This window comes from Fusarium subglutinans (genome assembly GCF_013396075.1).
Source record: "Fusarium subglutinans strain NRRL 66333 chromosome Unknown NRRL66333_c0000098, whole genome shotgun sequence".
NCBI lineage: Eukaryota > Fungi > Ascomycota > Sordariomycetes > Hypocreales > Nectriaceae > Fusarium > Fusarium subglutinans.
This window is the reverse complement of record NW_023502161.1, coordinates 160,717-184,744: the sequence shown is the minus strand read 5'-3', so window position 1 is coordinate 184,744 and position 24,028 is coordinate 160,717. Positions and strand designations below refer to the sequence as shown.

The following is a 24,028-nucleotide window of genomic DNA, read 5'->3' as shown; positions in this document are numbered from 1 at the left end:
CAGGCAAATTCCAGGCTCATTTCCAAACCACCGGACTCAGAATCTTAAGTGCTTTGTCTACTCAGGAATAGGGCAAAGATCATAATTGCCGTTGACGTTGTTTCCCCACCAGCTTGGGAAAGGATGGCCCGGGCCACCAGCTCCAAAGACGGCGAAAGAGAGGATGAACAGGACTGTCAGACTGGCACCGTCGAAGGCACCAGTCACGAGGTAAGAGTAGTCCCTGAAGATGCGAGGTCGGTAGTTTCGGAGGTAGAACTGGACGAAGAAACCAGAGAGAATCTGGCTCAGGATAACGCAAGTCTGACTCTGGTTGTAAGGGATATATCCAGCGAACTGGATGAACTGAGGAAAGTTGATATCGGCGACATCAAAGTTCTTGATCTTGGGGTAGAACTGAAGATTGTTAGTCGGTTATCTAAAGACTGGTGACTGGGGGAGTGTACCTTGTAGAAGATTCGGTGAAGCACAACGAGACCAGCACCGACAAGCAGGCCGAAGGGAACGAGCTCATAAGTACCGCCGAGCTTGTAAAGATAACCAGCAAGAGCCCAAGAGGTGGCATTGGTGTTGTAAGATTGCATGGTAGCACCACTCCAGGATGAGTTACCATCACCGTCGCGAAGAAGGTCTCGGTTGCTGCCAACAATGCTGATCATGATAGCGTAGTTGATGAAACCACCGAGGATGGTTCCCCAGATTTGAGTAAGGAACATGACGCGAGGAGGGATTTTGACTGCATCCTAGTTAGTATACACTTCAAAAGATTGATGAGTGAGACCTACGATATTCGCCCATCTTGAGATCACCAGACAGGTTGACAGCGTTGGAGATGACGTTGTGAGACCATGCAGCAAAGTACATGTTACCGACGGGCTTGCCAGGAAGCATGAGACCAGCAATCATCTTGGAAAGGTTGTTGGTCGCAATACCGTTTCCATAACGAGAGTATAGGAGAGTGCTCTAGAATGAAGGTCAGTTCTGCTGGCTATACCATGGACCTTCAGAACTTACGACTGGTGCAATGATGGAACCCATGATGAGCGAGACCACGTAGGCCCAAGCAGGGAGAGTAATGTTCTCCTTGATGACGACGATCAAGCCGAGAACAAAGCTTCCCACGAGGACGGTGACATACCACCACCAGGGAGCCTCCTTGTAGTGCTTAGCCATGTGCTCGTGGTGGCGATCATCATATCGTCCCTCCCTAGCGCTCTTGAAAGCCTTGACGACGTCCTTGCCCCAGAAGAGGATGCAGTGAAAGATGAGAGCACCGATCTGTTGCAAGATTAGCTTTGGTAAGATCATGGTAGACTCGATGACTTACAGCAGCGTTAGCCATGAACATGGCGTAGGCAAAGGTACCAGTCAACTTGGGAAGACCAAACTCCAACAAGCGTGACTCGTTGAGGACTCCGCCTTCGAAAACCTCAGCAACGGGGTAGGTAGTACCATTGGCCATCAAGAGTCGAGTCGACATGAAAGGTAGGGACTTAGCACCCCAGCCATCTCCGTAGTAGATACCAGCCATGACGATATAGCAGACCACGAATCCAACAGCCATGTGAGCTTGGAGAGGGAGAGGGAGAGAGGTGTTGAAAGAGGTGATCTATCCATGTCAGGTCATGTTCCATATAGTTGCTTAGAGAAACTTACATATTGCCAGTCCAGAGAGATGCTGAAGAGGCCAAGACCCTCGTTGTTAGTAGCACCACCAAAGACACGAGTGAGGTTCTTGGCAGTGTTTCCGGTCGCCTTCATGGCAGCCAAGCACTTCACAAGTGGTTAGCAAGAGTAAATTATCGCCAATGAGGGTATAGCTTACAGGAACCGATACCGAGTTGAGCCAGGGGAAGATGTAGGCAGGGAAGAACTCGTAAATCGACATGCCACCGAAACTGTACCAGAAGACTCGGAGAGGCTTAGAGTCCTTGACCTCCTGCCAGTGAAGACCCTGGAGAGTCTTGACAGTGGGCAAGTTACTCCAGAAGACAGCATCAACGTGCCAGACGGCAACAGGGCGCATGATACCGCAGAGACCGTAACCGAAAAGACCGATGGAGATGGTGCTCAAGATAACAGTAGTCGGGCTCAATGGCATGTTGTAGAAGAGATCTTGGGCGGCAAAGACTTGAACACTTGCAGCGGCGTTAGAGGCCGAGGTGGCTGTGATGGCACAAATAGCGTGTTCCTTGAGACCCCATGGTCCAGGATTGATGAACTTGATGAACTTGATCAGAAAGGGGAGCGAGCCGGTGTTACCCTTGGCTCTCCATCGAGCTTCGAAGTTATCGCCGCGGGGGAGGGCAAACGCCCAAGCGTTACCGATGAAGTAGGAGATGAGGACGATGAAGGTGCCCTGAATGGTGATCATGGTGGGTTTGAACTATGGTTGATTATATTAGATGATATCTCATGAAAGTCTAAGTGGAATGAGCCACGAACAGTGTAGATCTGGTACATGACAGCCTGGAAACAAGCAAGACCGGAGGCCAAAAGAATACTTCGGAATGTCAAAGCGTTATCGTGATCGTCTCTCATCGGGAGCAGGTGGCGAGAGGCATCGGCACCAGTAATGATAATGGCATCTTTGCTGTCGCTGTCGCTTTCGTCGGTATGAGATGCGTCGTGGACCTCGGGGCCAAGAACAGCGTTCTTTGCGTCGCTCTTCTCGTCGATGTCCGTTGGGCTAGGAACAGGGAAGACCGAGGTCTCAAAGGTATCCTCGGGGCCGTGAGGCCCCTTGGGCTCGACATTTGTGGACGACATGCTTGAGCAGTCCTCTTCCTGAGAATGGTAAAGAGGGGTTTGGATGTCGTTTGTGTAACAATCCACAGCTGGCTCAAATCATCTGGGCTGCAGAGTCAATCCACGCATGGGCAGCAGCGCATCTTTATCTAAAACCACATCGCGCCCGGTGATACCATCGCATTACACGATGAGCGAATGTAACATCCCTTGGTTCTGGAACATCGATATCGGGTACCACGGCGATAAGGAGCAAAGACGTCGGCCGCGTCTCACAAGAGTTCCCAGTTTCTCGAGGTCCTTTTGCAAGATCAATTCCCTTCTTGGACATTTGCCTCTGGGGGAGATGGAGATGGACCCTCGTGGTCCCGTCCGTTGCAACATAGCAAAACCCTGTTCTCCTGCTCTTTTGGTACTAGCCACGTCCCAATTCTGTAACCCTCCCGCGCGCATATCGTGGAGGCGTTAGCGTTGAACTGTCGCCTCAAGTCCCCGAGGCTAGAAACGTCTTGGCCTTTGCCTCATCAAGCAATGCCTCCATGTTGCGCTATCGATTGTACACTCGGAAGAGACGCACTTGAAGCCCGCCTCACCCGATTCCACCAGGAACTTGTGTTAGCGACTGCAAGAGTTGGTGACATTGCCTCAAGGTCATTGGCTGTAGAGTGGCAAATGCTGGATCAATGTTGATTGCGACATTCTGATTAGCAGGGGTCTTTTGCAAAGGGTCTCGGACTGCTATAATCAAAGCGCGGTTATTGGTTTGAGCGTCGGAAGACCTCATGTTACAGGGACTTTTTCATGGTGTTGGTCTGAACCCTTGTCAATTTAGACGGAATGGTACGTAGCTATTGTACACTAAGAATCCAGAATTCTGGAACACGCGCCATGTCAGCACCCAATTGATAAGCTTTAAATGATGATGGAACATGTCTACAGCATATTAATTGACGTCTGAGGGCGTTGATTGTCTGAGGACCGAAAAGAAAACATCTTGAGCGGTAAGTGGGAACGATATCGATGAACGGACTGAGCATGTACTGTATGTATTTCTCGCAGAATGACACCAGCATGCCTTTCGACATTCCACATTCCGGTGTTACATGGCCAGTGCAGCCGGTTCAGTGGGATATATGGGGGAACCTTGGGCCAACCGCTTGACTTTGGGGGCCGGTGACCTTTTGCAACGCACGTCAGATACAATCGTGCCTCTAGTATATGGAACCTTTGATCATCAAGGCAAGGGGTCAAAGGCCGAGACAGTAGCAGAAGCGCCGACAGTAGATTCAAGCTTAAGTTGACTTAGGGTTAAGCGGCAGGATTGGGTCGCTTGTTCTCGATCTTGTTCATTCATTTATCGGCAGATTCGCCCTCTTATCTGGGTCGTTTTCTGCCGTGATAACCGAAAGCTAGTCACGTGGTCCGGGTTTGCAATTAAATCGGGAGGGTCTGGAGGAACTTTTGCTCGGTGCGACTTATCTCGTCAACAACCTTTAAAAAGGCGTCATCTAAGGGATCCTTTGAGAGTTCAAGATGCAAAGGTCCATTCCGATGAGTTTGGTCTTTAATTTATTGTTCATTTTATCTCCTTTACACTTGAAGCTGCTAAGTTATTCTTCCTCTTCTCTCACATCAAAACGGTCGACGTATAAATAGCTTCGGCAGGACTTATCTGCTCTAGTCCGAATTCGAATCTAGCACCAGCCCGTTCCAGACGCCAAGAGTACTGCCAAGCCGGCACTGATCGGTCTCTTGGAGCTCCCCATTGATACGTGCGGCCGCTATCTGAACTTGAGGCATGACCCCCCAGTACCTCGCCGCTTTCCACGATGCCATGGCCAGGTCCAGACTGAACCTCACTTTCGATCCCCGGGTGTTGTCAACTTTTGGCCTCCTCTTCCCTGGTAGTCTTTCATAAAAGCGCCTTGTAACATCTGACTTGCCTAACAGAGTTAGGAAAGTTCACTCCCATAATTTCATTGCTGGCAGTGACCGAAGAGCTCATGCATTCATGTACCCTCTATATCAGACAAGGTCTATCAGCTATAGTATGCGATGTCAGGAAACCTTTAAGCTGACAGGTTACTCTGCTTCAAACCTATCAACGTGACATCGCTTGGCAATTATGCTTAAACCGATTCGATATCATGTTCTGAGTAATGCTTTTGATTCTCCTAATCTATGCATCTACGATAGAGCCTAGCTTGAAGGATTTTGACAAAGGTCTCTGATCTATATCATGGTACTTCCATAGAGTACCATCACAACTAGATTCATAAGATACAGAAGTTCTTTACAGTTCTAACCAAGGTGCATAAGATCTTTCCATGGTGGCGGGTCGAGATCTGACAGACAGGGAATCAGACATCCCCTGCAGTTCCTTGCAACGTATCATTCGTGGTTGGCCTCCAATGCCAACTTGACAACGGATAATGCTTGTACATGAGGGAGGTTTACATGCAGTCTTTCGACCGGCGATCTCATGTCGTTGGAAGAGTGTAGCCCTATAGCCTATTTCTGTTCCTTGCCCAACAAGGAAGGTCGGTGATGTCTTATCACTTCAATGGCTACCAGTTATTCCCGCGGCTATAACGGCTTCCTATGTGGCAAAGACAAACGACATTGTTGTATTGTGGTGCTATTGCGCTTGATATTACAATCATCACGCCATGGATATTGTTTCTCCGTTGGTCTTACTTTCGCCTGCCTGGCCACCAAGCACGACATTTGCTTGATCAATCGATTGTGGTCTGCAGATTATTACAACAGTGTTGCAAAAAGATAGTAAAAAGCTGGAGGCAAGTCGTAGCATAGACCTTTGACCAGAGCAAGATCATAAGATTGAAGACATCCATTTCATGACCTAACCATGATAAAAAAAAAACATTAATTGAGACAGAGGATTAATACTGTTTGAACTCAAAAGTAATACAGAGACTCTGTAAGGTATATGCAACGAAATGAGTACTAAGCCGTAGAGAAGATTCATTTCCATAGCGAACGATACTGGAATGTTCCAAGCGGCCGTAAATGTAATTCGGTGGCCAGTTCCTGATGGACAGTACTAAAATGATTACTCTACGATCAGTCAGCCATCTTTAAACCTGTAAGTTAGAAAGAAAGCCGTTGCTCACTCTCATGTTTATCGTTGGCTAGCTTGCCCAGCCTCAGCACTTGAGTAAGTGCTTGTCTGCCCTACGTGACAGATAGAGATATCAGATCTAGCACCATTCAAGACCGTTGCATAGCTCAAAGCTCTTGTAAATACCCACAGCTGAAATCAAGGGCATTGAAATGAACATTTTTTTCAGGCAGCCGGTAGCACAACGGCTCTCTAGATCATCGAAAGACTTGTCGCAAAGCAGGAACACCATGGCAATGCACCATAATTCAGATGCCAAAGTTCTCGTTTCAGTTAGAAAATGATTCCTCGTGGTCACCCAATGGTTTCTCGTGACCATGATTTCTTGACTACAGCGTCCAGTTGACTTAACATCACGATGCCGCTTATCGTCGATATTATGCAAGATAATAGACGACACCCGAGAGAATCAACGTATACACTCTTCTAAGCTGTTAAAGGTCATATCAAGTAGTGTGTAAGATGTTTCGTTTTCATCGTCAGGCGGTGGCATGCTGTTGCCAAAGTCTTGCCTCGACGACGGAAGCAGCCTCGAGTAACCCGATCCTAGTATGAAGCTTTCACCAGGTACTCGCCCAGCACTTACACTTTGTTGCTTTACACCTGTTGCGACGAGTTATGAGATACTGCTGATATTCAGAATCTGACTTTCGGGGCCATACTGAAAGCTCATTACCCGGTTTCGGAGCGGATCAACATTTTGGTTCAGAGAAGACATCGCGGTTCAATCATACTGGCAATCAGAAGAACAGATCAAATCAGGCTATCCCGGCTACATCTTACGTCCCGTACCAATAATTTATGCTAATACAATACAGCTAGAGAACCAACACAGGGTTTTCTTGATCAATCTCATAGCACTACCATGACATCTTGTATTATTTATCACGGGTGCCATAGAAACCATGTATTATAGGTTAGGTGAGTTAGCCAGACAACCCGGTCTAATAGTAATCGCCATCGTCACCTGGCAAACAACCTATGAGGCAAAAGAAACGATTCACATGCATTCAAATGAGGCTTATAAAAGGCATGCCTTTTTTGCTCAATGGACTGAAGTTGCAGTAAAGCAGAGCAAGCCGCAGTGAATGAGGGGTTATGGTGAGCCATAAAATAGTACGGAATAGCAGCCACCTCTCAAACGCACACTGATAAAGTTCAGATAGGCGATCTTAAGTCAAACTATTTATAACAGCAGCATAGCCACTCATGCTTTTCTTAGCATTCACTATTCGGGTATTCAACTTGAGTTACTAACTGCCGAAACTAGACCACCTTGAGATAACGGATCTTTGTATCCGCAGCAAATCAGGGCAAATTTGTCTGGTCGGGTGTTTAGCCTCAAGAGGGAACAACCTTGACAGATCAGCCCTAATTTCCAGGGGTGAAGGATCCAGTTGTTGCACCAATGACAGTCGCTTACAGGGCATTTAAGCTTAGTGCTCACGCTGTTCAGCGGCTCGGTGCTTAGTCCACAGCGGGCCGTTTGAGGCATCGTCTTGGCCGCACGACAATGCAATTGAGACTGGTCCTGGTGGGAAGAAAAGCGGCAGTTGGACTTGGAGAAAGGTTGTATTTCCTGTTCAAATCAGGACATCCTTTCCGGAGCATAGCAACCCGGAATAACATTTTAAGGTCGCAGTCCACTTCCCGCGTATGCATTGCTGGGCACAGCCCTGTAAAGCCACTGAAGAGTAAGCACTAGCCCCTCAGAATGACAAAGCAGCCAACCACGAGCTTGCATTGAGTTCCCATATGAAACGATCGCTGCCAATTCTGGCTTCATCACCTTTTCTCACGCACCAAAGTCCCTCCAAATCTCCGCTCCCGCTGCAACGCGATGCTGGGTAAAAAGTCCAATGGATGCCCATGTGAAGCTGGGCCGCTGCTGCTTGCTTGGCCTTGCTTGGCCCCTCTCGGATACCATTCTCTTTCTGTCAGCGTCACTTTCGCTTCTTCGTCTTACGCCTTGATGGAGTTGCTGGTGTTTGTTAGCTGATGAGGCTGGAGCCTGTGCCTCTTTTCTTTCCATCTCAACGCCATTTTCTCGATATCGGACAACAGTCGACATGTCTCGCTCGGCGATTGCGATTGCGTGCCTTTTGGCAAGGCCGGTAGTGGGTTTGGCAGGATGGTGGACTTGGTCGCCATACACATTGACACCGCATTTCGCGTACCAAGACCCGGGATCTGGTGATATTCTGCACAGCTCGTGTAATAGCAACGGATCGGCTTCCTTTTCGACGAAAAACCCCAACAAATTTCCACTCAAGGAGCAACCCAAGGCCGCGACGCCGCTCGCTATCTCGGGATGGTGGGACGACGACCTCAATACACCAATCGTGAGCATCTTGCAGCTCTCGTTGCCCAAATTTCGCTAATGTTTTAGGCCTCCGTATTCTACCAGAATGCCGACGACGGGATCGTGAACGCATATTTAATATGCGACAACACAACAGGCAGTTACAAGCTCGACACCGACGGCGAAGAGGTTGTTTCCGACTCGGCTGGGTTGCCCTCGGTGAACGAAAAGACTGGATTGGCGGTCGCAGAATTAGGAGACTCGGGCGGCTCCCGAGTCTATTACCATGACGAAGATGGCCGAGTCAATCTCCTCGCATACGATGACGATACCGATTGGCGATACGATGGTCCGGTATCGCTGAAGAAGCCGGGCGGTATGGCGATAGCGGCTGTACAGACCAAGGGCACCAACGTTTCGGTGGTGTATCCCTACGATAGCGAGGACATTGTCGTTGCTCGCTACAATAACGATAACAAGAGCAAATGGCGGCTAGGTAAGGACAGACAATTCCGTGAGATCAACAGTGTAACTGACAGGCTCTTCAGAATCCTTCCCAACGCCATTCGATAGCCCAGCGCCGACGAATGCGACCGAACCTTCAGATATACGACTCGATACATCGACAGCGGCATCGCTCACACTACCCTCCTACGACAACACCGCCGTCGATCTGGGCATTGCGAACCAAGCTGGCAAAGGATTGACTATATTTTACATTGGCAAGGACTCTCAACTACACGCGATAACACATAAGAATGGCGCTTGGACAGAGGTGGACGGGCCCGGGAAAAAGAAATGGCCCGAAGCAGACGACGCTTCCGCGCGCTTGGCCGTTGTATCACCGCTGGACTCGGATGAGATCTGGGTATACTACATGAGCGGCGATAAAATCCAAGAGCTACACAGATCTGATGGTGGAACTTGGGACAACGCGCAGACACCATCGTCAAATAACGCTACGGACAGCGACTCCAATTCCGAAGGCGGCGACGAGGCAACGAGCACAGGCGGTAATGGTAGTTCTGGCGCCAAAGAGACAGAGAGCACCGCAGCTGATGCCGACACGGGAGGAATGACAGCTGGGGCCAAGGCCGGAGTTGGCGTTGGAGTCAGCGTGGGTGTGCTCGCAATCGCTGCTGGGGCGTTTTTCTTGCTGCGCCGAAAGCGCCAGGCACCAGTTGACAGCGAGCGCAAAGGATCGGCTGAATTGGCTAGCTATCATCCTGTTGAGCTGCCGACCGAGGTGCATGAGCCGCAGGAGTTGTCGGGGATACAGAACCAGCAGTATGAGCTGCTTGGCGACACGAGGAGAGCGACGTAGAGTTACTAGTACATAGTCTATATCATGCCTTGTCTTATCCCCGCATCGATTGTCTTGTCAGCTGCCACTCTACGGATCCAGAACCAAGAAACATGCTTAAACCTGCCAATAACCGCCTTCACCCGCGAATAAAATCCACCAATGTCTCGTCTCGATTATGTCACTGACCCATGAACCCACTCACATTCCAAGGTTTTCCAAGATAACCTTAACCTCTCGCTCCACTTTTCAAGGCACAATTGCTCCGGGATGAATGCACATTCGATCATTGACGTAATTAATGTTCCAGGAACGCGATCAAACAAACTCGAAAGCACGCGACATGTCAAACTTCGACTCTGCAAGCACAACATCACTCACTGTAGAGAAGAGCCAACAAACATGTCTAGCAGTGTTGTCAGCACCTTTGTCGGTGCCATTCAGGCGTCGGCGTCTGTTCTCTTGACCATCTTTTATGGTGTTGTCGCTGGACAGACAAAGCTTCTTAGTGTTGAGACGGGACGGCAGATCTCCAAGATCTGCATCAAGATGTTTCTTCCTGCGCTTCTGATTGTCAATCTTGGTTCACAGATTGAAGCCTCCAATGCGCTTCAATACATTCTCATCCTCGGTAAGTCAACAATCTCTCTCCCAAGGCCTCAAGGCTAATGTATGTTTCGTAGGCTGGGCACTCGTCTACAACCTCGTCTCGATCGGAATTGGTTACGCCCTCACCAAGGTCCTCAGTCTCCCGAAGTGGTTCACGCCCGCAATCACCTTCAACAATACCACGTCTTATCCTCTCCTTTTGATCCAATCCCTCGGTTCGGCTGGTGTTCTCTCCACCCTAGCAAAGTCCGATGATGATACCAGCGACGCAATCATTGACCGAGCCAAGTCCTTCTTCCTCGTCTGCTCCGTCATCTCCAACATGCTCACCTTTGGTCTCGGCGGAACCCTTCTTGGAGTCAGCGATGAAGATCCCGTCGATGCTATGGATGCCGATCTGAGGGACCGAGCGGGACATAATGATACCCCAGATGAGAGCGGCTCAGACCAAGAGAACGGAGAGTCCAACGAACGAACATCTCTCCTTCCTGGACCGCTCCCACGATACGCGAAGAAGGCGTCTCGTGGTACAGCGCAAGCTCAACACGCCGTATGGGACAAACTACATCCTCGCATTCAGCACGCGCTGGCCCTCACGACTCAGTTCATCAGCCCGCCATCTGTCGGAGCCACCATCGGTGTCGTTCTCGCTTTTGCGCCTCCTCTCAAGAAGGCTTTCTTTGCTGACAGCGAGGATGGTGGTATCTTCAACGCCTGGTTGACTGTCAGTCTCAAGAACATTGGAGAACTCTTCGTCACCCTGCAGGTCATTGTCGTTGGCATCAAGCTCGCTCACAGTCTTCGTCGTATGCGTCAAGGTCATGACTCGGGTAGCATTCATTGGCTTCCTTTGTCTATTGTTGTGCTGATCCGCTTCTTTGTCTGGCCAGTGTAAGATCCTCCTCGGAACCCCATCCGTGCACTCACTACTGACACTGGCAATTAGACTCAGCATTTTGTTCATCCGAATGCTCGCCACACAGACCGACGTCCTAGGCCAGGACCGTGTCCTTTGGTTCACCATGATGCTCATGCCCGCTGGTCCACCAGCCATGAAGCTTGTGGCCATGGCGGAGGTTGATGATGCAGACGAGGATGACAAAATGTCCATCGCTCGAGTTCTAATGGTATGGCACTCCTTGATCAACTATTTATAAGCTACTAATACTTTTTGCAGACTTGCTATGCTATTTCTCCCTTGTTGTCTCTCGCAGTGGTCGCCAGTCTGAAAGCCTGTACTTGATCCGCGGCATCGTGTCAACAGCATGCTGAGGAACAGGAACAGCTGTCACAGCTTACCAGAGTTCTCGCCGGAATTACATCACCGATCCCACTACTTCATACTTGATGATCCCGCGAGCTCTGATACTGCCACATGCTGTGGGATCTTGGCACCCTTGCATGGAATCATCATCCACTGTGCACTTACCCCTTGCTCTTCACTCGCCAGACATGGAAGCAAAATCATTAGGTGTCATTCTCGTTTCTTAATCATTATTATAGACCACGGTCTTGCGCAGAATGACAGAACAGCACTAGATCATGGAAGATCAAGAATACAGAAGATCATTCTCCATCATCTCTCACCGTGACGACTCCCTTCCCCTTCACCAGAATATTTTCGTGACTTCATTGGCTTCGCAAGCCAGCCCAGGCCAAAAGGGTAACAGCTGTAGCCACATTGCCAGCTACCTTGTTCGTCCCACTGCCGATCTTCCAAAGTAGTATCGCAATGCCAGCCTTGTACAAGCCCATCAACCCCAATAGCGTCGTTACTCCATTCCTGTTCTCGTTCATCTGGTGTGCCAACAGGAGAATACCAACCGACACCTCCCAAGTGCCCAGCATGTAAATCGGTGCCAAGCTTGGGTCATCCTTCGAAGTGGTGGTATGCTTCAGTCCATTGAGTGCATATTCGGCCTGCGGGTTCGTAAAGGCCATTATGCTTCTGGTGATACAAGATAGGCCAAGTGCGTAGATTGCTAGTTCGCAGAAGCCCATTGCCGGAGATATCAAGCCGCACCTATAGTACTTTCAGTGATAGACGTTGCAGAAATGGTGTGGCAGTTAAGGAGCTCTATGATGAGGAGATTGTGTGGGAGGGAGGATCTTAGTGGAGATGGGCTGACGTGAGATATCTTGTCCTAGGACCCACGTAAGGGAAGCCTTGTCTGAGTAGTAAAAACACTCAGGGGGACTTAGTCTATCTTATTAGGCTTCCGAATCGGTTTATTCCGGCAGTGCCATTCAATGTCAGAAGTTTCCAGTTCCCTGGGGTCACTCTTGGACCGGCACAAGAGCACAATAAGATCATTCATGTATTGAGGCCACCATTTGGACTTTAGTCTTTCATTCAGATATTCAACGTCTATCATAACAGCACTCGAGCCAGTTTGGCAAAGACTGAATCTTCTTTAAGTGACAGTGTAGCCTCCATCAACTCGAAGATCCGATCCAGTCATGTACGAAGAAGCATCAGACAAGAGGAAGGTCACAGGTCCCATCAAGTCTTTCGGCTGGCCCATTCGCCCCTGGGGGATCAAAGACGTCCAGGTCTTTTCAAGATCCGGGTTATCATTCAAAATCTTCTGTGTTCTGCTACCTGTCAGTCAAAAGCTCAATGATGGATCTAGAGACAACTCACAAAGCAGTCAACATGTAGCCGGGAGAGATACAGTTGACACGAATCCCAGCATGAGCCCACTCAACTGCCAACGAAGCAGCGAGATGACGGACTGCTGCCTTGGCAGCGTTATACGGCCTAATCAACGCCATCAGAAACTACTACTCTGGGTTCCTTGGGGTGACTTACGCTTGCGGTTGAGGAACATTGACGATGGCCCCAGACATGCTGCCTATAACAACAATACTTCCAGGCGCCTCACGTTCCATGAGATGCTTGGCAACAGCAACAGCGAACAGATAAGTTCCGTCGACATTGACGCCCCATAGCTTGCGCATACGTTCAATAGGGTAGTGGATCGCATCGAAATTCTCAGTGAAGCCGGCTGATGTAACTAGGCCATCGATTTTGTGATGGATGTTGAGAATCTCGGCAATGCATTTGTTTACTGAGTCTTGGTCTGCAACATCCGCGTAGTGAGCTGTGACTCGTGGAATTCTGATCATCTGTCAGAATGAGAATCAGAGAAAGGGCCCATATACTAACTTCTGGCTGTTGGGATTCTCCCTTTTGAAGGCATCGGTCAACTGCCCAACTTGAGACTGCGCTTCATCCTCTGCAACCTGTCAGTATTTCCTCGGATCATTCGGAATAGTTACATACTGTTCAAGTCAACAATCGCCAGATCAGCACCCGAGTAAACGATTCCCTGCCCCATAACTAACCCCAACCCTCTAGCACCGCCTGTGATAACAATCGTCTTCCCCTCGAGTGACAACGACGCCAACGTGGGCTTGGAGAACTGTCCGCCCTGGCCGATCAACGGCTTACTAGCAGGAAGTTCATGATGTTCTGGGTACTCGACGCGAACAGCAGCATCGGTACGAGAGTAAGATCGCTTTGGTGGAGCTCCAGGAGGCATATTGAAGATGTAACTAAGTCAATTGATGGATAGACATGACTATAGAAGGGCCTAAATGAAGGGACAGAGGTTCAGTTTTATTCACCCCTCAATATCTGGTGATCCTTTCCGAATCCCGATCACGGCACCAAGAAAACATGACATTCTTCTGCTGATCCAAGACCCTCGATATTGGTGAGCTGCGAGGGGGGACGCGTTTAGTGTGTCTCAGCTGATTGGCAAAGATTTCCTGTTTGAGTAGCGGTCAAATCCATCACTTGCCTTGAAAGAAAAGTATGTATCGAGACAGCTTCAGAGTAATATTTCATCCCCCGCGTGACGGTTGACCGATCCGGGTATGCCGAGTGTTTGATACGAGCGCGCGTGGGCGTCCACGTGAACCCCCACGTTTCCAGGTCCCGTTACCCTGGATCAGATCATGTTAAAGTGTCTGACAACGAGTTCTACGGCCATTGTTGGTTGATTTCGACTAGGAAACAATGGTCATCTGCTTTCTAGAGTTTTATTTGTGGAGATGGTGTTATTCTGAGTTTGGGATGAGGCGAAACGGAAATGCAGCCCTGCTTTGCCGGCCGCATCAACGCAATGAACCCGGGGAAGCAGACCAACTTTTGTCAATTTGTATCCGTAAGTCAGTTAAAGATCAACACCTAATTGAGGCTCAAGTTCTACGTAAACCACAGTATATCTCATAAGTATACAACAACATAACCGCATTGTTTACAGCACCACAGCCCTCTCCGCCTCCCTCTTCACCTCTGCACTAAACCCTTCAAAGTTTCTCTTGGCACTTCTCCCTATAATCCAGCCCGGCTTCCAAAGAAAAACAACGAGGCCGTGCCAATTCTCTTTCTGCGTAAACGTCGTCCCCCCAGGAGTCTTTGTGCTCGCCCTCCAGCTGAACTCATGACGACCTGTAACAAGCGGCCATAAACCGCCTTCCCACTCGAATACATCAGTGTCATTTCTCTGAGACTTGTTAGACATGTAATACAGGGAATCTGGATGGAATCACTGACGATAGGAGTGGCTGTGAGTTTGGCGTCTTTGACATCGACCTTCATCTTCTCCATCGGCATCAAGTCATCGATCTTTTTGGATGAGACTACTGGTTCGATGGACCAGCTGCTCCATTCTGGTAAACGAGGAAAGTCCTTGAAATATATGCTGTTAGATACAGGTCAGAGCTATCAGGTACTGCCTTACAAGTGATTTGACGGTCTCAACGGGAGCATCGATCTCGACCTCGACAACCAAGGATGCTTTTTGGCCCATGATCGCGGTAGCTTGAAAGGGAATTAGCCTGCGAGTTTCATTCGTCTATTGCCATCTCACGATATACGTCAGAATGGTCATGGAGTATCTGTCATATATGCGTCTCTGGCAACGGAGTTGTCGGACTTTGCCACGGAGCAGAGTGTCAGCGGAGGTAAGAAATCGGATTCCGGGTAAGCTGACAGGAAGAAATGAGCAATTTCTGAAAATGCTAGAGCTCCTACCACCTGCGATCCTACGAAAGAATTGAACATTACTTGTGTATCACGAATTGCGATGTTCTCGTCTCGCAACAGAATGGAGGACTCGACCATGATGACTGGTCTATATGATGCGCGAGCCGTTGATGGGAAGGATTGCCATCGGAAAGATCTATGCATACTAAATGAGCCTGAAATCTTGATAGAACGTCAAGCTATGAAGATAGCATATGTCTCTTGTCATGTGCTGTGCGATGTACAATTAGTGGACAAGGAATCACGGCGCGGCAGTTGAACCAGCTGCGACTCCGGAGCCTGCGAAAGTATGTAGAGTTGTCGACCGCACCTCACAGCGAGTGTCATTGTTACGCGCATCTCACAACTGCTCCAGCGAACAAGATATTCGTGGTGCACTTTGGTTTATGTAGCAGGCAGCTTTTGTGTGGCTTCTCACTGTGTTCAGATTTGGAAGCTCAATCGGGATGCGGGGTCAGCGGCCGATGGCGGGGAGGTTCAAGATAGTTACTTCAAGGCGTGCGCGCTGTGGATGGAATGGATGAATGAAACCACCAATGAATCATCTTGATTGAGTTCCATTTGTTGTGTCGCTGCAGTGATCCACGTGGCTACCGAGATGCCGAGTTAAACAGAGAGGGGGAGGAAGCTTATCCACCAAAGTCTTACAAGGAAGCTGTGAGCTCAATGCTAGGTATTTGTATCTTCACATCGCTAACCCTTCACCAACAACATTGACCTCTGCTTAATCTACAACAGTCACAATGGCACCTACGGAACTCACCCCAGAGCTATCCGAGCTCTTCCAAAGCGTCGAAACCCGCTTCAAAGACACTCAGCTAGGCGACCAGCGCTGGTATCTCCTCGTCATCGCCTGTCTCTCCGCCAGTCCCGACCCCGAAGCCGCAGCAGGTCTTTACCAATACCTCACCTGCCAAGAAGCCTACCAGACCAGCGAGTCACGCCAGGCTCTCATACGACGCCTCCGCGAAGCCCTCGTCAAGACCACCATCCTCGTGGGCGTGTGCAAGCCCCTCGAAGCCATCCTGTCAATCATGAAGGTCGAGAAGCCCGAGGACCGAGACTTTAGCCAAACGCGCGACGGATGGCAAGCCGATCAAGCCAACCACGACCGCGGAATCGATTGGTTCAAGAAAGTGTACACTCGAAACGCGGGGGATACGATGGGATTGTTTGATGCGCACAAGGACTTTGCATGGGTCTCGGCGGAGATCACATATGGGTTGTTTCTATCGGATCGGCAGATCTTGGACGATACGGACACGCAGCTTGTGGTGCTGCCGGCGATCATGAGCCAGAATCTCCCGCTGGAGACACATTGGCATATTCGGGGAACGCGACGAATTGGGGTGTCGAAGGAGGATGTTCAGATCATCTGGGACAGTGTCAAGGAAGTGTCAAAGTTCTTTGGGGCCGAATTGCACAAAGTGCCGACGGTGGACGAGGTTGAGCCTGATGTGTAGACTTGAACAGACACCGACGCCATGTAATAGACCAATCATGGACCAATACATCTTATTGCGAAAGGAACAAGGCCGAGCGTGTCCGTAGTCGTATTGACGTTGGCGTAATCCGTCTGTTAAGGAGGCATCGCGACAAATATACTGACAGGCAAACTTGGGGGCGACGGCGATCCAATAGTTCGCGCCGGATCTACCAAAGGCATGAGAGTCTCGACAGACCAAGGCCAACATGTAGTGTATTATCCATAATAGCGGGCTATAATGACGCGGCTCGTCTCGAGAGGAAGAGGTACGTGACTGAATAGAGCTTGGAAGCCTGTCGGGAGGGTCGAGAGCGGGACGGGAGAGTTAGACAGCGCGAAGTGGGCGGCCACCATAAGTCTAAGATGGCAGGATGGTAAGCTGGAGTACGGAGTAACAGTCGGACAGATTAGGCCCAAGGTGCACAGCATCTGACCATAGCCATGTGGAAAGTCGAGCAAGATAGCCTTCGCGACGGACCAAGACGCGAGTGACAGCTGGAGCAAAGGCCAGCGTTGGCGTGGGAGTCAAGAAGGACAGAGGCAGACTGCCCGCTGCCAGCTCACTCAACATTGGCCTTGCATCAGTGCACTGCGCCTCGAAATATCTGAGCACCGCTGCTTGTCAAACATAGGACAGAGAAGGCATCAAATGCACTAGCAAATGTTGTGCAACGCCAAGCTGCCGACCTTGCTGTCTTTCCGACAAAGGTGTCCACTTTTGCGAAAGGTACATTCAAGCTTGTCGCTCTCAATGTACCTTTCTCCCGTGCCTCTCCAGCCATTCAATTTTGGTTGCTCGCGTCGCGAGACAGCAAACGCGTTAGTGGGGTGTTGGCGTACTTCGTGTGCAGCACGCGCGGATGGGTACGCGTTGAGTAGAGTGGGAAAACTGGGGCCGAGAAAGACGTGTCTCGTGTTCTGCGTGTTTGCCTGGCTCACTCATTTGAGGTGAGACGGCGACTCAGAACAGGGGAGGATAGAGATGACGATGGTGGCTGCGAGAAGTTATGAATTACCCGTTTTGTGCAGAATGTGCTTATGCCATTTTATTGACTTGTGCAAGCTTGCTGGAATCTGGGCAAAATGACGTTGGAACTACCCCTCCCTCACTCATCCAGTTCGGCCGCGATATGGGAGCAGCTTACTATCGACCACAATCTTTCTTGTCCGATTTCAATGTAGCTCCAATATTACTGCGCAAGGCTTTGCATCTGCGCTTTTCTCTATGTCGCTGAAAATGAAGGGGTCGCCAATAAATACAATACAGCCCTTAGAGAGTCGCTCTCTCATCACTCCAGCACAGTGAAAGCTACATTTTCTACAGAATGGTTACAGGCTTCTTAGCTCATATCTCACCGTGCAACACACTGTCAACCTCGAGTGGCAGAGCAAGGGCTTTTCACGTACCCTGATCGATGGTTTCCCCATCTAGACTTAATACGGGAAAGGATCCTGCATCTCCGGATGTCGGCGGAACTGGGGTTTCTCACGGACGCGGCACGGCATAAAGTGGAGACCGGCTCCTCTGCCAGATGCTCCGAACCGTTTGGTCTCCACTATCAACGCCAACAACTTCACCTCCAAACGTTTGGTGATGGCGGCTAATGTCAATAACCGCGATCTAAACTTCATTTGACGAGCAATGTAGTGAGTGAGTCACAGCCGAAATATCGGTGAGAATCTTGGTCTTGCTTGTCAATTTAATGAAGACTGAGATCTGATGGAAAGAAGCGCTAGAACATGGCAACTCTGATACTAGATGGCATTGTGAATACGCTAGCCCAACAAGTCGGAAACCTGTCACATATAGTCCAGCTTGGGAGGGAACAGCCCCTGTGACTCATCTACGACAATAGCTATGGTGGCGCATACGCTTGCCAACACTGTCGCAGAAGAGGTCATAGCAAACCGCCGTGTGTCGGTGTTGGCTGACGCTTGCTAGAATACGTAGATGAGAGGTATTCTAGAACATTAGGCGTTAGATAGGAGATCATAGAGGTGCCCATACTAAGACCTAGTAGCTCGTGGCGCTGTTCATCAGTGCAGGCATGGCTACGATCACGAAGCGACAGAACTGCTTCCAAGATAGCATGAAAGCAGTAACAGTTCACCGCCCTTTTGCTCTCAGTGTCAGGGCAGACAAGTTGAGGACCTGCACTGCTCAAAAGTATCGTCGTACTAATCGCCCCGCGATATCGCGGCACAAGTAATCATCCATCTTCACAACATCGGCAAAAGGTTCAACAGATCGGGACTTTTCCATGACGCAGCAGCCCTATCCCCCACCCACCTCATCTCTACAGCAGCACAGACATGGGACAAGGGTGCTTCTTGCCAGTCGGTGAGGACAGTAGCATATCGCTAACGTTGATTCCCGTCATATTTCCAACGCCACGCCGTATAGTGGATACCCACCAAACGGTTATTTTCCGACATATCACTATACCAAACAGTCAAATTGACAACAGGACATGTGATTCTCAAGGTGATGGAAGAACCAAGCGAAGTTAAAAAGAACGGTCGATTCCATTCCTGATTCCTTTGAGGTTCTTCTTTTCAATTCCTATCACCAGTACCATAACCTCGCTTAAGTAACTTTCCTTCTTCACCTTGCATTTACCAGCTCGCTTCATTCACGTCATATCCCTCAGCTTTTCTACCTTCTCAAATCATGTCTGAGACCAACAACATTCGACCATACATAATGCCTGCCCTTCGAGACACCCCTTCATCGCAGCTTACTTTGCAGCGTCGACCACTCCCCTCGTCGGCGCCTAAGCGCACTGCAGCTCACCTGGATGAGGTAAGACATACATCGTGACAAACACTATACAATGTAGCTGACTGATGTAGGAGACAACCCAGGAAAGCCCCAGCACCCCACCCAAGAGAGCTGCCCGCAGAATTTCGTGTGGAAAGAAATCGGACACAAAATCTAGGGTCAAGCGGGGCGGCGATGGGAAGAACACGTCGCCAAGCCCATCAACCTCGTCGCCGGTCACTCCTACAGAGTATCTGGTAGCGACGCATGTTGCGATCATCCCCGGACATGGCTACATCTGCTATGCGGAGGAAGGCCCTCCGGTTTTTGTGCCCGGCACAATGATGCACATGCACCAGACTCCAGTTGCGCATGCCTGCCCCTGCCATCAGCTGCAGGCAGCGAGCATTGCTCAAATGCAAGGCATACATATTCCCTCTATCGGGGCTCCTGCACTCGGACATGTTGGAGGGCTCGGTAAGTTCGCCATACATGGCTTTATGTTCCGAAACTAACATCGTCATTTATAGGTTGGAACGAAAATGCCTGGGGCTATATGCCAGGGCTTGACTTGGGGGATCTCGCCCAGATGCAAGGAAACCCGAACTTCAACCACAATGGTTGAAGATGTTCATTAATTTGGGACAAGTTGGCAGATGACAATCTGGGAAAGTGATAAATGGTGTAAAAGCGACATCGGTTTCTGTTTCGGCATTTTATAGACATATTTTCTTTATTTTCTTAGACTACATGCTACTTTGGGTAATAGACTTCGGATCACTGGCACTGTGAGTCTCCATCAGCCACCAATCACTGCACCCATGACTGTACAAAGGGCGATGGATTTATAAAGTATCACAGATCTCAGTAGAATTTATATTCCAACTGTCGATGGTCCTGCAAGTCCCTTAAGTACACCCATCTAGATTCCCATTTCCTTCATCTGATCCTCAATCCTGCCTGTCCCACCCTCTTGTTCAGTTCTGGCCAAATTCTCATCAACGAGAACACCACAATACATGCCGAAGATATCCTTAGATCCTCGATAAGGATCAAGCTTGTTGATAGCCAACTGAATACAATATAACTGTTTCTCCAAGACTGTTGTCACCTCCCCCAATGGCTGCAACAAATTCCGCTCGTTCTCATGGCCAGAGTAGAAACGATGTTCCATGTCAAATAAAAAGTACATGACACTTCTCAGGTCGCCTAGAAGTTCATCAATCTCATTCTGTGATGGATATCTGTGGGCAAGCGGCCTGGAGGTTTCAAGAACAACGTTGGTAAGGTCAAGGTAGCAGTTCAGAATTCGCGACTGAGCTTGGTGGACTTTCTGTACCTTGCCTAGAGTGTCGATTGCTGCGTCTCTGAATACACCTTTTTTTATCTTGCAAAGCAATTCCACAAACGTACTGTATGAGATGCTGACGAGTGGCATAACTCCTGGGGCGTTGGTAGCCATGTTGGCGATGAGTTTCAGAATACCAGTAGTGTTTGAGACTAGAGAGATGGTGGGCTTAAGCCTTAGCAAGGGAAATCTAGTGGTTAGGTACAGCTTTGGGATGTAGCAGGGCTTTATATCTGTGGGAAACAATTGCACATTCCTCCTCATGTCCTGAAAACGGACCTGAACGTTACACAATGCAGAGCTGGGGCTTGAACAAAAGCTTACCGAGACCAAACGCTTGCCTAGGACCGAGATTGAACAATATCATCTTTTGGGTGTTTGGCGAAACATTGTAACAAAGAGCCTTTGCACTGTGCATTGTACACCGGGCTATAGTACAACTGATACGGCTTCCAACGAGTATGCAAAAAGCTTGAGCACACTGGAAGAGGAATTTCATGAATCTGAACAAGGCTCATTCGCAAACACGATTACCGACGAGCTTCATATCCAGGAGGCCCGGAGTCTCGAAGCATTGTCGAAGCTCCTTTGTAGCATTTTCGGAAACTTGTAATTAAATAGAACAATATCATAACTGCTATTTTGAGCGAGCAGGCCGGAGCTATCAGCTAATGATTTTCTGGGTTCCAAGGTTTTCCAACGATACCAAGTTTTTTGATTCAACCATAAGGCACGGCAGTTCATAGTCGACCATCTTGAGAATTCCACAGCAATGATGTGAGACATAGTATTCTTAAGTCACAGTACTTTACATCGAACGCATTTACGGGTAAGCACATAATCTTTCACCACATGAGCAACAAAATAAGGTTGGCACATTCAGTCAAAGAGTGATAACAAGCATCGGTAAGTTCCTAATTAAATGATCTCGTGGTCCTACTAACACGAGGGATGCCCAAGCCTTCCGTCAACCAAATAGCTCGACTGCAGGTATTTGTCAATATAATTCCGATATACTTACCGCATCTCAGCCTTACCCGGATATAAATCGGTCCTAGTATTCTTGAGTTCATCGACTCTCCAGTTTGTTCTCCATCCTATGATGTGAAGTTGCTTCGTACTGATGAATACGGTGTACCAATGGGTTGTCGCGAACAACACCGTGAATGCTGCTACAAGCGATCAGGTTCGTGTCCATAGACGGCAAAAAGCATGTCCCCCACTTCAAACCTGACTTCAGTAGCCGGCTTGGCCACAGCCATTAGCATTCGCTGTTGGTCTGGGCCACCCACCTGTTCATCCATCCCAGTCATGTAATCGGTGAGTGTCTCGAGGTGGTCAACCAGTTCGCTGACTTCTTCCTCAGAAGCTGTGCGAGAAGCTGCTCGCACAACTTTTATCTTTTCAGACATTAAGGCGATGAGCGTCATGGCCTGGTCCGACAGGTCTTTGAAAGTAGTGGTCATGGTGCTAGACATGGTTAGAATTCTGATTGGTTTGTTGAAGTGTTGTGTAGGTTGCTACAAGATCGCAACACGTTGCGATTGAGAATTGAAGTGATAGTGGAGATTCATTATCGGGATTGATGAGCCACAGCAGCTTCATTTATAATTCTTCTGCTGCTATCATGCGTAGATGATCAAATACTGAGATCAGTTTCAGAAGCTCTTTATTCATCCCAGAAGCTCTTTATTCATCCTGAGTTCGTCAAGACTAATCCTGCTGTGTCATCAGAACAGATAGTTACGCCCTTGGATGCAAGTATTTCGAGTTATTGATCAAGGAGAACATCCATGCAACCAAGAGAGTCACAAATGAACAGCGCCAAATTCAAACGAATTATGAATTCCCATATGGTTAAGACATTTTCCTACAGCGGTCACAAAGGCTGAGATACATAGTCATCATAACCACATGGAATATTAAGACAATAACCTAGGACTATCCACTTATCAGTATCTTTCCAGGTTTAAAGGCATTCTGCAGGGCTGTTAAACTTACTAATTAAGATACAAGAGAGGGACAATTCGCAGCTAGCTTCAATGGAAACATTCTATTATATAGTAATAATACTCAAAATTAATATCAAATTTACAGTAAACTTCACGTTTATTGATCAGTTTGAGTGGTTACTATGCTCAACACCATCGAGTCTCAGAAGCTATTTAAGAAAATATAGCCGGACCTGAAAGTAACTCAATATATAGGCCCCTAACTATACTCCGATTTGAGTCTGTCCTTTTATATTTTGTTAATCCGTTCTTCACAGAGATTATGGTGGGCGGGCCTTTTGATACTGTGACAAAGTCGATCGGGACTGAGTCGCCTGATGTCAATCTCTATGCAATCCACCGCAATCATAACCTCACTTGCCTCTTGGCACACAGCTTGCAGGTCACGCTTCTGGTCTACATAGTGATCGTCTACGCATCGCCGCGCCAGTTCCGTGGCTTGGAAAACAAGGCAGAGAATATCACGGAGCTTGTCAATTTCCGTTTCCGTAGGTGTTCGTGGAGGCCCTTATCGAAAATCATCCCGAATGTCACGAATCTTCCTCAATCTTCCCTCGGCCAGGCAGACGCAGGTGTTAAAAGCATAGGGTCTACCTATATGCACTGTAGAAGATGTCTTGCTCATCTTTGTAGACAACAGTACAACGTGGGATTCGTGGTGATGTGTTGTATGAGCTCTAAGGTGATAGCGAAGATTCAATGTTTAAAACTGTGAAGATATTGCATAGCATAACTTGTAATAATATACTGCGATTAAAGGAATATATACATTATGACATAGCCATGCTACCCTTATTTGTCCCGAGCTCTCCAACAGAACATAGAACCATACCTTGAACATGCGTAGTACTAGTCCCAAGCTTTGTTCGACCTCTTTTTATATTAATAAGGCTTATACCCCGCAACCATGAAGAGTAACCAGTAGTATTAATCGATAGTTAAAGCTTACGACGCTTCAACGAGACATAGCAGCCAATAAACTGAAGAAACCCAATTACCTTCAGCTTCTGGAAGACAATATGCGCATAGCCTCGACAAAGATAAGTTTCCTAATTAAAAAGGGAAATAATGTGCTTTTATGATAACTTGATTAATACCCTTATTTGTAGATCTTGCTGACGTGGCTACTAGCAAAGTCATACGTGGCTGCATGTAGAAACACAGTTGAAACCACATGAAGTTCCCACGAAGAGGGGCACCCAGCAACATGATGTGTAATTTTGAGCACGGGAGCTTTGATGGAAGCCCATAGAAGGAATAG

At 48.6% G+C, this 24,028-nt stretch overlaps 8 protein-coding genes across 8 annotated transcripts; 4 read left to right on the top strand and 4 right to left on the bottom strand.

Moving 5' to 3' along the window:
• Positions 1–57: 57 nt before the first annotated feature.
• Positions 58–2,769, bottom strand: FSUBG_7618 (peptide transporter; the record flags this gene model as incomplete). Its single annotated transcript, XM_036685942.1, has 8 exons — positions 58–396; positions 447–736; positions 786–963; positions 1,015–1,278; positions 1,328–1,609; positions 1,657–1,773; positions 1,826–2,386; positions 2,446–2,769. 8 exons carry the CDS (start codon positions 2,767–2,769, stop codon positions 58–60), a joined length of 2,355 nt encoding a protein of 784 aa, XP_036536939.1.
• A 5,190-nt stretch (positions 2,770–7,959) lies between these two features.
• Positions 7,960–9,516, top strand: FSUBG_7617 (uncharacterized protein; the record flags this gene model as incomplete). Its single annotated transcript, XM_036685941.1, has 3 exons — positions 7,960–8,232; positions 8,280–8,688; positions 8,741–9,516. The coding sequence occupies 3 exons, from the start codon at positions 7,960–7,962 to the stop codon at positions 9,514–9,516; spliced, it is 1,458 nt and encodes a 485-aa protein (XP_036536938.1).
• Positions 9,517–9,897: 381 nt separating this feature from the next.
• On the top strand, positions 9,898–11,347 carry FSUBG_7616 (auxin Efflux Carrier superfamily; the record flags this gene model as incomplete). The annotated part of the gene is made up of 4 exons (XM_036685940.1): positions 9,898–10,126; positions 10,179–10,995; positions 11,051–11,231; positions 11,282–11,347. 4 exons carry the CDS (start codon positions 9,898–9,900, stop codon positions 11,345–11,347), a joined length of 1,293 nt encoding a protein of 430 aa, XP_036536937.1.
• Positions 11,348–11,733: 386 nt separating this feature from the next.
• FSUBG_7615 (Sorbose reductase SOU1) lies at positions 11,734–12,045 on the bottom strand (the record flags this gene model as incomplete). Its single annotated transcript, XM_036685939.1, has 1 exon — positions 11,734–12,045. The coding sequence occupies one exon, from the start codon at positions 12,043–12,045 to the stop codon at positions 11,734–11,736; it is 312 nt and encodes a 103-aa protein (XP_036536936.1).
• Positions 12,046–12,518: 473 nt separating this feature from the next.
• Positions 12,519–13,649, bottom strand: FSUBG_7614 (gluconate 5-dehydrogenase; the record flags this gene model as incomplete). Its single annotated transcript, XM_036685938.1, has 5 exons — positions 12,519–12,699; positions 12,749–12,865; positions 12,917–13,225; positions 13,274–13,343; positions 13,391–13,649. The coding sequence occupies 5 exons, from the start codon at positions 13,647–13,649 to the stop codon at positions 12,519–12,521; spliced, it is 936 nt and encodes a 311-aa protein (XP_036536935.1).
• A 2,254-nt stretch (positions 13,650–15,903) lies between these two features.
• Positions 15,904–16,623, top strand: FSUBG_7613 (DNA polymerase alpha subunit B; the record flags this gene model as incomplete). Its single annotated transcript, XM_036685937.1, has 1 exon — positions 15,904–16,623. One exon carries the CDS (start codon positions 15,904–15,906, stop codon positions 16,621–16,623), a length of 720 nt encoding a protein of 239 aa, XP_036536934.1.
• A 2,694-nt stretch (positions 16,624–19,317) lies between these two features.
• On the top strand, positions 19,318–20,032 carry FSUBG_7612 (uncharacterized protein; the record flags this gene model as incomplete). Its single annotated transcript, XM_036685936.1, has 3 exons — positions 19,318–19,449; positions 19,500–19,884; positions 19,938–20,032. 3 exons carry the CDS (start codon positions 19,318–19,320, stop codon positions 20,030–20,032), a joined length of 612 nt encoding a protein of 203 aa, XP_036536933.1.
• Positions 20,033–20,329: 297 nt separating this feature from the next.
• On the bottom strand, positions 20,330–22,233 carry FSUBG_7611 (uncharacterized protein; the record flags this gene model as incomplete). Its single annotated transcript, XM_036685935.1, has 5 exons — positions 20,330–20,751; positions 20,821–20,945; positions 21,777–21,809; positions 21,877–21,927; positions 21,986–22,233. The coding sequence occupies 5 exons, from the start codon at positions 22,231–22,233 to the stop codon at positions 20,330–20,332; spliced, it is 879 nt and encodes a 292-aa protein (XP_036536932.1).
• Between the last annotated feature and the right edge of the window lie 1,795 nt (positions 22,234–24,028).